General features: G+C 36.8%; 2 protein-coding genes across 2 annotated transcripts; both read left to right on the top strand.

Moving 5' to 3' along the window:
* Window positions 1-471: 471 nt before the first annotated feature.
* Window positions 472-5,663, top strand: LOC147500750 (eukaryotic translation initiation factor 3 subunit F-like). The gene is made up of 6 exons (XM_086562364.1): window positions 472-804; window positions 1,947-2,026; window positions 3,332-3,561; window positions 4,847-4,968; window positions 5,051-5,164; window positions 5,290-5,663. The coding sequence occupies exons 1-6, from the start codon at window positions 574-576 to the stop codon at window positions 5,377-5,379; spliced, it is 867 nt and encodes a 288-aa protein (XP_086418490.1). The 5' UTR covers window positions 472-573; the 3' UTR covers window positions 5,380-5,663.
* Window positions 5,664-8,030: 2,367 nt separating this feature from the next.
* Window positions 8,031-11,658, top strand: LOC147500749 (BTB/POZ domain-containing protein At5g48800-like). The gene is made up of 4 exons (XM_086562357.1): window positions 8,031-8,236; window positions 8,567-8,633; window positions 9,224-10,399; window positions 10,775-11,658. Exons 1-4 carry the CDS (start codon window positions 8,154-8,156, stop codon window positions 11,291-11,293), a joined length of 1,845 nt encoding a protein of 614 aa, XP_086418483.1. The 5' UTR covers window positions 8,031-8,153; the 3' UTR covers window positions 11,294-11,658.
* Window positions 11,659-14,816: the final 3,158 nt, after the last annotated feature.

Genomic DNA, 14,816 nt, shown 5'->3' with positions numbered 1-14,816 from the left:
ATTCGCTAGCAGCTGCTATAATAAGTTCGGAAGACGGACGACATAATTTAACGGCCGTGTGTTAAATTTCAAATTAACCACGTAAATCTTTATCATCTAAAAAAAATTTCAAAAATAATGGACGGACGACAGAAACTATACCATCCGTATCATTTAGCACTTCAAAATAGACAACGCGATTGGATTGGTTTTTTTTATTTTGGAGAGCCAAATTTAACTCGACAAACTAAAAGGCCTATATGGCACTTATGTGACACTTTTAGCAGCCCAATTTAGCAGCTCTGCTTTGGACTTGTTCTTAGCAGTTGTCTAGTTATTGATGTACGTCAAGACACGTGTGTATGCAAACCAAAGAAGCTATAGAACGGGCCCATTCTCTGAATTTAAGATTTCCTTGTCAATGGGCCGAATATGGGCCAGCCCAAAAATCCACAAAACATAAAAAAAACGTTAAAAACACCCACATATATTCAATAACCGTAAAATAATCTTCTCTTTCACCACCAAAACCTAAAACCCTTAATCTTTTTTCAGCTCTCATCAATTTTTTCAATCAATCGAAAGAGAGAGAATATGGCGGCGACCAATGAGCAAGCAGGTGCAGTTTTACAATTTTACCCATTGGCAACAAGTTTAACTGCGAAAATACACCCGGTTGTGATATTTAATATATGTGATTGTTACGTGAGACGAGCAGATCAAGCTGAGAGAGTTATTGGGACTCTTCTTGGTTCTGTTTTACCTGATGGTACTGTTGATATTAGGAATTCTTATGCTGTTCCTCATAATGAGTCTTCTGATCAGGTTTGGGCTTAATTTATATTTGGATTTGTATATTTGTTGATAATTAGTGTGAAAAGATTTGAACTTTGGTTGTAGAATGTGTTGGGCCTTTTGTCGACTTGGCATTGGGTGAAATTATAATTGGTTTGAAGAATTGGGATGTTTGCTATTATAGCTCATGGATAGTGTGATATATCAAATAGTTGGTATGAACATGTTCTCTATTTGAAGCATAATATATATAGGTATAAAAGAGATGATTAGGAGTGTCACACAAATATTTGCGTTATGTTGTGCGGTAATGAAATAATATATTTGTTGATAATTAGTGTGAAAAGATTTGAACTTTGGTTGTAGAATGTGTTGGGTTTGGTGAAAACCCCTTTTGTTGACTTGGCATTGGGTGAAATTATAATTGGTTTGAAGAATTGGGGTGTTTGTTATTATAGCTCATGGATAGTGTGATATATCAAATAGTTGGTATGAACATGTTCTCTATTTGAAGCATAATATATATAGGTATAAAAGAGATGATTAGGAGTGTCACACAAATATTTGCGTTATGCTGTGCGGTAATGAAATAATATCTTTGTAATGGTGAAAGCAAATAAATCGTTTTTGAATCTGTTAGCTGTAAGATTGAGGATGGGGATGGGAGCTCTGGGAGCTAAGTGAAAATGTCAAAATAATAACATTTGTATAAAGTGTATTAGTGAAGCTGCTTGTGGGGAAGTAGGGGAAACGCCCCGAGTATCAAAATGATGTCTGTTGTAGAAGAAGCTTAGTGCATCTGTTTGTATTAGAAAAATGATTAAACTATCTTCTTACTACCTATAATCAAGTTGGTGGAAAAAAATCCTACGATTTCAGGGTTTTTATGTTCCTCTTTTTTTTTTTGGGCTCCACGTAGTTTAAACCTAATGGTAACATTGGAACATTGGTCAAAACCTTTTGCCTAGGATTAATTTAGTTGTGTTAGTTACCGCTTGTATGAGAAATTCTTTCCCATTTTTAATTTTTGTTGTTGTCCGGCTTATTATCTTTATCATCTGCTTTGACTGTGGATGTGCTAGTTAGTTTCTTATGTTAATGGATGATAGCAATATCAAAATGAGACACGTTATACCTCGTTCTGATATGTACATATTTTGAAAAAATCTCAGGTTGCATTGGATATCGATTACCATCATAACATGCTGGTTTCTCACCAAAAGGTCAATCCAAAAGAAGTTATTGTTGGATGGTGAGTACCTATTATCATGTAGGTTTCCTCTTTTGGTTAAATATCTACTAGCTCACACTGTTCACCAAATAAAATTCGCGTGCTTTGGTTTAAACCTTTTGCTTACTATTTATGGCTGCTGTTTGTATTAGTGTTCTAGTTAGAAAGCAAGTCCACTTTTTTCTTGGGAAACTCAGGAACCCTATTGAATGCTAGTTAATCACAACCAACAGCAATCGATCATAATGAGATGAATCACTGGTTTCATTGTCAAACTTACCTGTGCAAATAAACCCAAAATCAATAAAGTATACGTTGTGATCTATACGATTGTTTGTGGTTAAGTTGCATTCAAGTTGTCGAGTTTTCAGATCTAGGATCAAGATTGGTATGATCAATCAAATTGGAAAAAGTAGCCAAGTGGGAAAAGGAAAAAGAAATCCAACCTAGTAAGTAATAAACAGATTCTGCCTAACTTTAAAAGGTTACTACGAGAATTTCATAAACATATTCTAGATGTAAATTTAGAATCATGCATGATAGACTTCTAGCTATTATTATTCTTGTCAGATTTAGGTAAACATTGTTTTTGATCGATTAGGTGAACATTGAGAAGACCAAAATCTGACAGTCCTACGACCTACCAAAATATTTTGGTTTATTTTCATCAAAAAGAAGATTGTCAACTATGTAGAACAATAAGGCTGTTTGGTTCACGGAAACCAAAGTCATGGAAAGTGGAGAGATAATAGGAGAATTTCGTTCTGTAACGCCACATTTGTAGGGGAAGAGTGGTTTATCGGCATGTTTTTGGGGTGTTTTTGAGGAAATCAACATCCTATTTCTCAAAAAAGAAGCTGCTTTCCTTAAAACACGTGAAAGACATGGTGACAGTTCTCTCTCACTCCTATAAATATGGCAATGAAACTCTAATCGCTCCTATAAACACGGCGATTTAGGTAGTTAACAACTACCCACTTTCCAGGAATCTAAATTCTGCGAACCAATCCTAGCCTAAAATTTAAATGCACTTTTAATTTGGTGTCGTTAAGATGGAGAGATCTCATTATACTTAATTAAGACAGATTTTGAATTAAGAAATGTTAGCCGACAATTTTGAAAATCTTGTTGAATTATTACGTTTAGGAGTCCAGTTTACTAAAATAAGTAAAAAAATATTGGACTCTATGTTACTTGTTCCAAACAGAGCCTCAAGGTTTCTAACCATTACGTGAAAGCCCCAAACAGTACCCTGGTTTTATTCATTGCTAATTCATTATTGTTAATTTATGAAGAAGAATCACTGTACCCTGTGGTTTTTAACAGGTATTCTACAGGCTTTGGTGTCACTGCCGGTAGTGCATTGATTCATGATTTTTATTCAAGAGAAGTTCAAAACCCTATTCATATGACCGTTGACACTGGATTTACAAATGGGGAAGCAAGCATCAAAGCTTTTGTGTCTGTCAATTTGTCTCTTGGAGATAGACCACTTGCTACACAGTTTCAGGAAGTTCCTCTTGATTTGCGGATGGTTGAAGCAGAGAGAGTTGGATGTATGTACATTTCCTCAAAACCCTTCTTTTTTCACATTCGTGGCATACTATTTAAAAGTGTGTTTTTCTACATGGATTGTTTCTATTTTGTTGATTATATGGTAGCAAGTTTAAATAGGAAAACGAGAGTGCCATTAAGTCGGACAAGACCTACTATAAGAAAATGAATGATAAACAAAAAACAACAAAATATGTTGCGGTAATTTTTATTTTTTTTTCTTCTAACATTATTTAGGGGTGGAACTCGGGCAGGTTGGGTCGGGTTGAGGTATAACCCGAGCCCAACCCGAGTTTCAAATGCTTCAACCCGAACCCGGGACCAAGCCCTAGTCGGTCTTTAAATTTTCAGCCCAAGCCCTAGCCCAACCAATTCAGGTTGGGTCGGGTTATGTCGGGTTTTTTTTTGGAATTAGGAGGTAAAAAACACCAAAATTAAAATCTTTTAATGAAATCAAAGAGATTTGATTGTTTGAAAGGAAAAATAACCTTGTTGATTACATTATTCTCTCTAAAATAGAGATTCTAAACTTTATTTTTTACAAGAATAGAAAGATTGAAAGATATATGTACATATATGCACATGGGCTCGGGTTTGTTGGTTTTTTTATATTTTAACCCAAGCCCAACCCAAAACCAAGTCGGGTTTTGATTTTACAAAACCAAGCCCGGACCATGGATCTAACATGTTTGCCCAAGACCAACAAAAGTCGGGTTTTAGTCCATCGGGCTTGGGCTAACCCGACGCAAGTTCCACCCCTAACATTATTCAGGAAAGTTGAGGAAATGGAGCACTAGCGGACAGAAAGACATGCTTCTGTCAGCGACGAATGAGTAGGGAACAGCATCGAGTCAGTTTCCTTTGGTTGTAGTTTTTAAGATACGGTTCACCTGGCATTAAAGTTTTTTTAGAATACTGTGTACATGGAACCAGTCAGGCGGTCATAACCTTCTGGCATTGTTCTGAATGTAAAATTTCTCATGGTGAAAACATATTATTATTGATCAAGGTTATGTAAAAAGTTGATCTAGTAAGGTCGCTACTTGCAAGCCAATATGAGAAACTCTGATTTCCAAGCAAAGTACACTAATTATGAATCTAAACTAGTATAATTGTGCTCTTGTTAGAGCAGAAAATTTAAATATAAATGTTTTGAGAATCCGTAGTTTGTCTTCCTAGATTCATTTCTCAACATAACTAGAGATGAAAGATGAAACCCATTTTATAGCTAATGGTGAGAGATCAAGAGATTACCTTCATCATTTCCTGTGGTTTTGATTGTGACAGTTAACATCTTGAAGACGACAATGGTAGACAAGCTCCCTAATGATTTGGAAGGAATGGAATCCTCAATGGAGAAGCTGCTTGCCTTGATTGATGATATTTACAAATATGTGGACGATGTTGTGGTGAGAGACTATTTTCCCTGCATTATACAATTGTATTCTGCATCATCTGTCTGATTTTATTAATTCATTTTCTGAATTTCAGGAAGGGCGTGTAGCTGCAGACAATAAGATTGGGAGATTCATATCGGATACTGTTGCATCAGTTCCGAAAATACCTCCAGCAGCTTTTGATAAGCTCATAAATGACACCCTTCAGGTATTGGAAGCATATCATCTGTTATACTTGGTTGAAATCTCTTGTTTTTTTAGATTTCTCGTTGTCATTTTGGGCGTTTATCCTACTTGGTTCTTACTCATTTGTGTTTTCTTTTTACCCTTTAGGACAATTTGTTGTTGCTGTATCTGTCAAGCCTTGCAAGAACACAGCTAAGTTTAGCTGAAAAGTTGAACACCGCTGCTCAGATTCTGTAATCTGTCTCTGACCACCTAAGTGATGCAAAGTTGGTAACGCCTTTGGAAATGAGTGGGATGTGCTACTAGGATAGTTAACGGTATCAATGTTTCAATTTTAATTTGAAGGTTGTAAAATTTTGGTTAAATTCTGGATGGGATGGATATTGATCCCCACTATGTTGCATTTTGGTTCTCAGTTGCAAAACGAGAAGCGTCAAGTCTTGACTCTTGACTCTTGACTCTTGAGAACAAATTGGATGGCGAGAATTATTGTTAACTTGTTAGTGCACTTTTTCTCTTAATACTTCTAATAGACTCTGTATCGAGGAAAGAAAGCATGTTGTTTAACTAATCGACAATAGAGTTACTGATCTACTCTCAGTTTTGTGGCTTGATGTTATCACACTTGTATGTTGCTGATTCAAACTCACGAAGAGCCCCCTCCACGCACACAGAGACAGACAGACTTGAGGAAGTTCAGTTATCTAACTGGAACGTTGATACGTATTGAGCAATCCTGTCAGTTTTACAAATATTCGGCAAAAGCAGTTCAACCCTCGGCATTTACTGGATCACGTACCATTTGGAAACTCTGGTTGGAATTAAAGTAAACATCTAATTGTGAAGTTGTTATTGTCTGGGATCATTTCAAAAAAAAGATGCCCTTAATCACGTATAATTTGTTCTTTGGAACGATGCTGGAACTCTGGAACTGAGAGTATTCGAAAATCATCCACCTCAATGGACAAGGTTGGATTCTTTGTCACAAAAAACGAAAGTAAGTGTAGTAACCTTTGATAGAGAACATAATAAACTTGTAAATGAAGTTTCTCAACAAAGACAAATTTGAGAGCTTTTTACTTTTTTTAATGGGCTCCATTGCAAGGGGCATGCACTCCTGTTCTCATGCATGAGTATGACTTTGACACTCTGATGATCCATCACCAACTTTTGAGGATTTAGCCTAAAAAAAATCTTTTTGTCTCCATTTTCATGAAAGGAGAGATTGTGGTAGTGGAGAAGATATCATATCAAACTACATCACATGGTAATGTTAATTATTTGTGTAGGTCCATCTGGTCCCAATTCAAAGGTGGTGTGCAATCATATGAATTGTCCATTTGCAGTCGCTTGTTCAAGTATACCAGAAATCTCTCCTGTTTCGCCTCTTAAGCATTCTTATTGTCTTTCTTAGACTTTCTTTTGTCAGTGGAAAATTGTGTTCCATTTTTTAATAGAAATTCATATTGTTTTCCTGCTTATAAGTGTCTGTTTATACTGGAGGTTCATCTGGTAAGTTAGTACTTAGTAGTCCAACCTGATTTGTGGTCAGGTATTCACATTAGCAATCAGCCAATCACAACAAGTTGCAAGTTTACACGTCATTGAGATGCAATTTTACTCATCATTAGACACTAATCATGCCAATTTTAGTGTCTTATAAGGTCCACCAAAAAGCATAAACATCAATCAAGTATGTCAAAATATCTCAACTACAGTACCGGCAGCGAAAATATCGCGGAATTACCCGATATCAAATGGCATTTTGTTCTGTTTAGGGGTGTCTCTTTTTGCCGAATTTCCGATTTTTCCGAAATCCGACCCGAAATTGGTTTGGCTTTGGGTGTAGTTTTTATGGGCCGATTTTCCGATTTTCCGATTTCCGAAAATTCCGAAAAAAAATTGGATCAGATTTGGATATAATTCTAAAATCCGATCCGATCCGAAATTTCCAAAATTTCCGATATTATTGCCAATTTATTTCGAAAATATATACTTATCTCTCTATCCACTTGATTAGATCTCGACCGTTCATTCATTTTCTAGTTTTTTACTTCCAAAAACAAAACAAAAACATAACCTAAATTTCCCCTTCCCCCATTTGAATTGGACCACTCTATCACATTGTCAATCGCGTCGGCCATAACAACAATGATATGAAAAAAATGTTATTGAGTCATACAATGACTTCCGCACCAATACAAAGCCAAATTCCAATAGATAGAATATTATGTAAAGCTACTTAGAGTCCAAGACCATAATCCATTATTTACGCAGACACTTCACGCTTTAATTTCCACACACCTAAAAAAAGATTTAAACATTACAAATACCCGGACCTCTCAAGAATGCAATGCTTGCTATTGGTGGTCTGATGTTATTTTCTTGGATCACTTGTTTGAATGAAAATGGGTTTTATCGGTAAAACAAGTCGTATTATTGTTGTTGGTACATTGGTGTTGTGGACATGGTTTTCTCCTACAATGAACATTTGGCAGTATGATATTCCAAAAATAATTGAAAGTAAAGAGATCTTTGAAAATTTACCAAGTATTCGAAATTTCGAGTTATTCAAATTTCGAAAGTTCCGAAATTGGAAATATATTTTGAATCCGAAAAAAAATTGGATCGGATTTGGCTAGCATATTAGGTTCCGAAATTTTTTTGGAAAAATTCCGAAGGAGGTTAATCCGATCCGATCCGATCCGAAGTCACCCCTAGTTCTGTTGCATACCATTTCATATGTAATGAAAACTTGCGACTGCAGAAATGAGCTTTAGACTGAAAGAGAGTGAGGAATACATGAAAAAGGGCATGCATGACCCACCACCAACGACTTGGACCATTAAACTGTATTCTTCTTTTCATATTACTTGTTTGACAAAAATGTTTAATCAACACCAACACCATCAACTGATTCTCACTTCACTCTACTTTTCTTCTTTCTTCTTCACTTTTCTTCTTTTTTCTCATCACCATTGTTTTCCTTCTTGCATTATTCATCTTCTTAGATGGACCTTCACAACAAACAACAGCAGCAGCAGTTTCAGCTTTCCACGTCCAAAAGTACAAGACAGAGGTGTAACAGTGAATGGTTTGTTCTGTATCAACCCCATGCTTGTTTTATAACTTCTTTTTATTCACATTCATGTTTGTTATACACTTTGAAGTTTTATTTATGTGATCCTGCATGTGTTGTTGTATATGCTCACATTTGTTAAAGTTTATGCTCTTTAGTACACTAGTATAGTACCACAATGAAGAAGAACAAAACATAATTTACTTGAGGGTCAAGTACTTTAGCGACTCTTAGTCATCTTTGTAGAATTGTGTATTGTTTCTGATTGTTATGGTATGTTCAATAGTTCTATAATGTCGCATTAAAACTTTTGGATATTAAATTAGATGAACTCTTACGTTGTAGGATCTTCTCTGATGTTCCCAGTGATATTACAATAGAAGTGGATGGAAGGACATTTGCCTTGCATAAGGTATATTTCAAAGTTGCTTTCCCTTGATTTGATGGCCTTCTCTGATATCCATTTTGAAATTAAGTTAGCTTCCATTTTTGAGTCATTCCATATGCTGCTTGAAGTTACCTTGTTCAGATGAAGGTATAAACTCATGCTTAGTTTTTGTAGCGAATGAATGTCCTCTGGTCACATAAACTGAACGTTTACTCATGCTAGTAGGATATGATTCATCATATGGCCATTTGAGATTTCCACAAGAAAGACCAAAACGACGTCCACTCCATGAGATGCTACTGGAATGTGGATCTGTATAGCACTTGCAAAAATACATTCTGTTCACAGTTATTTGCAGTATGTCACGATAGAATATATGAATTTTCTGACTTCCTTCTCTATATCTTTTGAACATCTGTGTATAGTGCTTTCTCTGAAATGTTCATTATGATTTGTTCTCTGATTTATCTTGTTAGTTGCGGCTAAAGTTTTTGTATGGTGAATGTGGACTGGCTGTAGTGCATTGTATAACATGAAGAGTTATGGATGCACTGTCCTGGTTTATTTTTCCTTATTGTGAGGGATTTCTCACTAAGTTTGTTTGTGGAATGCAGTTCCCTCTTGTTTCTCGGAGTGGGCGAATTAGAAAGTTAGTAACGGAGCGTAGAGACTCCGGTACTTCTAGGGTAGAGCTTCTTAATTTACCTGGGGGTGCCGAGTCATTTGAGTTGGCTGCAAAGTTCTGCTATGGTGTTAACTTTGAGATCACGTCCTTGAATGTTGCTAATCTTTGTTGTGTTTCTGATTACCTTGAAATGACCGAGGAATATGCAAAGGACAACCTTGGCTCTCGTGCAGAGACATATCTGGATACTATTGTCTGTAAGAGCCTTGAAATGTGTGTGGATGTCTTGCAACAGTGTGAGAACCTACTCCCTCTTGCTGATGAGTTAAAGATAGTTAGCAGATGCACGGATGCAATAGCTTCAAAGGCATGTGCAGAGCAGATAGCCTCAAGCTTCTCGCGATTAGAATATAGCAGCTCCGGAAGGTTGCAAATGAACAAGCAGGTCAAGTGTGAGGGAGACTGGTGGATTGAAGATCTCTCTGCACTAAGGATTGATTTGTATCAGGGAGTCCTAGCAGCCATGAAATGTCGAGGGGTTCGTCCTGAGAGTGTTGGTGCATCCCTTCAGAATTATGCCCAGAAGGTCTTAACGAAGAAAGCCAGCTTATGGAATGCATCTAACCAGCAAAAGGCTGATTTGGTTGTGAATCTGATTGAACAAGAGCAGAGACTTGTGGTTGAGACACTTGTCAGCTTGTTGCCTGTTGAGAAACTCGCAATTCCTATTAGTTTTCTTTTCGGCCTTCTACGAACTGCAGTGATGCTTGATTGCACGATCTCTTGCAGACTTGATCTTGAGAGGAGGATTGGTTCACAATTGGAAATTGCTACTCTAGATGATATTTTGATCCCATCATTCCGTCACAATGCTGAAACTTTGTTTGATGTTGACACCATTCACAGAATTCTAGTAAATTTCTCTCAGCAGGAAGACAGTGAAGACGATGTGGAAGATACTTCTGCCTATGAATCTGACAGCCCCTGTTCACCCTCACAAACTGCCTTACTCAAAGTTGCAAAGCTAGTGGACAGTTATCTTGCTGAAGTAGCTGCTGATGTAAACCTCAAACTTACCAAGTTCATGGTAATTGCGGAGACTTTGCCAGCACATACACGTACTACTCATGATGGTCTATACCGCGCTGTGGATATTTTTCTCAAAGTAGGCTTTTTCTTTTTTCCCATATTTCCAGTTTCTCACTTTAAAAGAAACAATTCGGAGATAGCTAATCAATTAGTAACATGATAGGAGAGCGTTTTTGTTGAATGTTGATGAAGCAAGTGATTTGCTTCTATACACTTGACAAAGCTGTCCATTCTCTTGTAAATAAATCAAGAGAATCAACTTTTTATTTTTTGTGATTTTTTTTACCAGGTGTTGAACTTGATTTCTTTCTGTAAGTGAACTTACCGATGAGATCAAGTGAACTTACATAGTTAGATAGTCTAATCTCAACATTGGACCTGTTTTAGTAGTAATTTGTAGTAACCAGCCACTGATTCTTATTTCTCACCCTGCTATTTCCTCGTATTTCAGGCCCATCAGGGATTGTCTGATCTTGAGAGAAAAAAGATAAGCAAACTGATTGATTTCCAAAAGCTGTCACAAGAAGCAGGTGCACATGCCGCACAAAATGAGCGCCTTCCTCTTCAATCTATTGTTCAAGTGCTCTATTTTGAACAAGTGAGGCTTCGGAATTCCTTAAGTTGCTCTTATATGGATACTGAACATAAACCAATGCACCAGTCTTGGCGTATCAGCAGTGGTGCACTTAGTGCAGCAATGTCTCCCCGAGACAATTATGCATCACTACGGCGAGAGAACAGAGAACTAAAACTTGAACTATCTCGACTGCGAATGAGACTCAATGATTTGGAAAAAGACCATGTTTGCATGAAAAAAGATATGCAAAAGTCTAGCTCCCGCAAGATTCTGAATTCCTTTTCGTGGAAAATCAGCAAATTCAGTTTTTTTACTCGTAGTACATCCAGGGGATCGAGTTCGCCGTCAAGGTATTCACCAAAAACAGACTCTAATGTGGTAGGCAGGACGTGAATTTGCTCGTCTACTTGATAGTTTTCTGCCGTGCACATGACTGATGCCTTATGTTCCCCTTTGCATTATGAACTTAATCGAACATATGCATTAGCATGAGCTAGCCAAGCGAGTATTAGTATGCCACTTTGATGAATGAGTAATTTTTGAGGAACAAAATGGCAACAGGATTGTCTCATGTATAGTCCTTTCACCTGATTGAATGTTCGAGTTGAAATGTTGAATAGGGGTTGTTGGTCTTGTGTGCTATCACAAATTAAAGTATAATCACATTTGTGAGAATGACCTCAACAGAATCTCATTCTGGCCTGCTCATGTTCATGTTTACAATAAATTATATAACCTTTTTTTCCCTTTTCTCTTCACTTTTTGCTGACGGATCAGTTAGGAACTTCAATATGTTTCAAGACAGTTAATTTTTTTTTTCAGCACACTTGTATATATCTTACCTTTCCGACATTTTGCAATTTTTTTTTTTTTTGCATTGCGGTAACCAGTGCCTTAGCTAGAAATTGCGATTCACTCATATATATGATGTAACGTCCAAGTATCAAACATTCTACACCTAGTGAAGAGTGTGTTTCAATTATATCTTATACAAGAAGAAGAAAAAGAAGAAAGGTATACATCTATGCTATAATAATCACATTAACAAATGCTTGAGACAAAATAGACAGATCAAAATTCCTTGTGTTGATTCTGTTAAAGAAGCAAAATAACGCTTGTTATAAGCTGCATTCCCTGGACAAGTACACTCATTTTCAGAAGTCTCAAGACTAATGGTGATTGATCCCTCATCGTCGGGAAAGGAAAGGAACTAAAGAGTGTTATCTAGGGTTGCAGCATTCCCTCATTTAACAGAAGTGATCATGCCATATGCTCAAAAAAGATTGGAGACCGTCTGCCAATGCGAGGATATCATCAAGGTGGAAGAATGAATGAATTCATAGATATCATTGGATCCTCAACTTAAATAGTTCATCTGTTAAAACGGGAGGTTCATGATAATATTTTGAATGTTCCTTCTTATCTTCTTTTGGAAGTAAAAAGGTAACCTTAAGTCCATGAGATCTCCGGCGATCTTTATCTTCAGGGTTGCGTAGGCATGACTTGAGCTTCAGCAATAACAAATCTTGTTTTGAAGGTTGGCGAACTACAACAGCTCCTTTTTCATTGCAAACATCATGAGATTTATCCCTTGATCGTTCTTTAGACTCTTTACTGCGCTTACCTGGAGATTGTCGCTTGCGATGTTGACTACGGTCCTGGAGTAGGTGAGTCTTCTTAATGCTCTCAACTCTAGATGGTTGTTTGAAGTTCATACAAGAAACCTGCAGTAGAGACATATCGATAGAAGGTTTATTGAGAGATTGTTTTTTGGAACGTTGATCACTGTGTTTGGGTCTTGCCTCAGCGCTACACCTAACCGGGAATGATTGTTTGACACGTCCATGTTCTCGGGGCTTTGGGGCTGCATCATCCAACGATTCAAAACTTTGTTCGAGGTCAGGTGGTAAATCAATGCAGTTTTCAACTCGAGATTGTTGCTTGTGACCACGTAGCAATGAAGAAGGTTGACGCCGGCCTGCAGCGTTATGCATCAAGCGATGTAAAGTATGATTAGGTAGAATGAAGAAGACAGTTCCAAGCTTTAAAACGGAATCAGGTCTAACAACAATCCATGGAAACTTGAACACATCCGGGCGAGTAACACAGTGTCTTGGATTCTTCTTCATGACTTCAGCTGCAGTTATTGGTTCTGTATGAACCTCCACAAGACCACCTGGGTGCACCAACTTGAGCACTCCATTCTCCTGCTTTGAAGATACCATTATCACTGTTGTTTCCACAAATGAAGATGGAATAAAAAGAGGAGGAGATTGCAATGTTGCCTCTTTCCGATACTTATACAGATGCTCAAGTGAGCACTTTAGGACAAAAATGGCGATCATTCTAAAGAAAACATCTTTGGATAACCTTGTTCTATGATGTCAATGTGAATGAATATTCAATTTTTACTAAAAAAACAGATAGTTTTGGAGGTCATCTAAATGGTGCATTTGTCTGAAGTGATGTATTTGTCTGATAGAATAATATCCACCGTGTTGGTTCATTGGTTGGCTTGGTTATTGTCCTCATATTTTAATTTTAATATTAATTTGGGACAAATCATATAATGCTTCCAAAATACAAAAAGGAAGAGAACTGGTTTCTAAATATGATTACTCATAAGGTGCTAGTTTACACCATAACCATGGGAAAGTACTAGGTGTGTTACTAATTTTCCATCTTGAAAAACTTGTAGTGTCTTCACTGTCTTGCATTGCAAAAAATCAAAATTTTACAAGTTCACTTGGAAAGCCATATCCCTAAATCTCAATTCTTTTAAAAGGTTAATCCATGAATTAAGAGTTACGTACTTACCCTGAAGAGTTTGTGTGAAAGAAGAAATTATTCTATAGTATCATTGGGATTGGATTGCTCTATAAAATAAAGAGATGGTTAGAGGTCATCTAAGTGGTGGATTTGTCTCAAGTGCTGTAGTTGGTATGTGATAATAATATTTGTTAGATTATTTGGGCAGCGCCTTTGGTCTTATCTCTAGGAATTTACTGAATTACACATTTCAGAATACATGTCCTCTTTGTTTTAAGTAATGAGATAGGCAATTGTATATGTTTTGGATTTAAAATGTATATGGTTCTTCAACTTTCAGAGAAAACAGTTAAGAGAAGAAACAAAGAACAATATGTTATTCAACAGCCACAGTAAGGTTAAAACAATATCTCAAACACTGCAATTAGGATTAAGATGGCTTGTGGATGGACATCATGGAACATGGATCATAATACTATTGTGATTTACGCACTTTGTTTGAATTTGACCAAGAGAATATGAATTGATAAGGTTTAGACTGCAAAATGAGTCGCATATGAACTAGCTTCCCTTCATTCTCTGTACTCTTTCTGCCAACTGAAACACATGGCAAAAAATGTTCTAAAATAATTGCACATTCTCGCTTGACTACAGTAGTACAGTTAGAAACCATTCCTTAAAGAATGATTGACTGCTAATCGACGAGGGATCAAGCCAGTCAAGCTAAATTCCAATGGATAGGACAACTAAGAAGCCTTGAAAACCTGAATAACTGACTACATTGAATTGCAAGTCATAGGAATAAAAGTTAGGGTAAAGTTATTTGGATAGTGGTATAGTACTCGACCAAACTACAACTCCAATACCAACAGAGATCATGAATGAAGGCCTCACCGTGGTACAAATCCTCGCAATCTTGCAAAAACTTGTGACTTTTGAGATACCAAAACCATATGTAGAGTAAAAATATGTACATTAAGAACTGTTGCAAACTTCATTATTGTTCTACATGCTAAAACCCAATGTATATATAGCTGTTAATCTTTCTGAGTCAGTTGGGAGAACAGTTCGCGGCAAACATATGGAAACCATTTAGGGAGAAGATAAATGGGTGAAGCATTCTTATTCAAATCTTTGGGAAGGGAAA

Source organism: Coptis chinensis, chromosome 5, assembly GCF_015680905.1.
Source record: "Coptis chinensis isolate HL-2020 chromosome 5, ASM1568090v1, whole genome shotgun sequence".
Lineage (NCBI taxonomy): Eukaryota > Viridiplantae > Streptophyta > Magnoliopsida > Ranunculales > Ranunculaceae > Coptis > Coptis chinensis.
The sequence above is the reverse complement of the archived record's forward strand: the minus strand, read 5'-3'. Positions and strand labels throughout refer to the sequence as shown.

Excerpts from the sequence above, each read along its gene's own strand:
- LOC147500750 (XM_086562364.1), top strand. The coding sequence starts at position 574 with ATGGCGGCGACCAATGAGCAAGCAGGTGCAGTTTTACAATTTTACCCA. Across the intron at positions 805-1,946 it reads ATAATGAGTCTTCTGATCAG|GTTGCATTGGATATCGATTA; the intron begins GTTTGGGCTTAA and ends AAAAAATCTCAG. Across the intron at positions 3,562-4,846 it reads TGAAGCAGAGAGAGTTGGAT|TTAACATCTTGAAGACGACA; the intron begins GTATGTACATTT and ends TGATTGTGACAG.
- LOC147500749 (XM_086562357.1), top strand. The coding sequence starts at position 8,154 with ATGGACCTTCACAACAAACAACAGCAGCAGCAGTTTCAGCTTTCCACG. Across the intron at positions 8,237-8,566 it reads CAGAGGTGTAACAGTGAATG|GATCTTCTCTGATGTTCCCA; the intron begins GTTTGTTCTGTA and ends CTTACGTTGTAG. Across the intron at positions 8,634-9,223 it reads GGACATTTGCCTTGCATAAG|TTCCCTCTTGTTTCTCGGAG; the intron begins GTATATTTCAAA and ends TGTGGAATGCAG.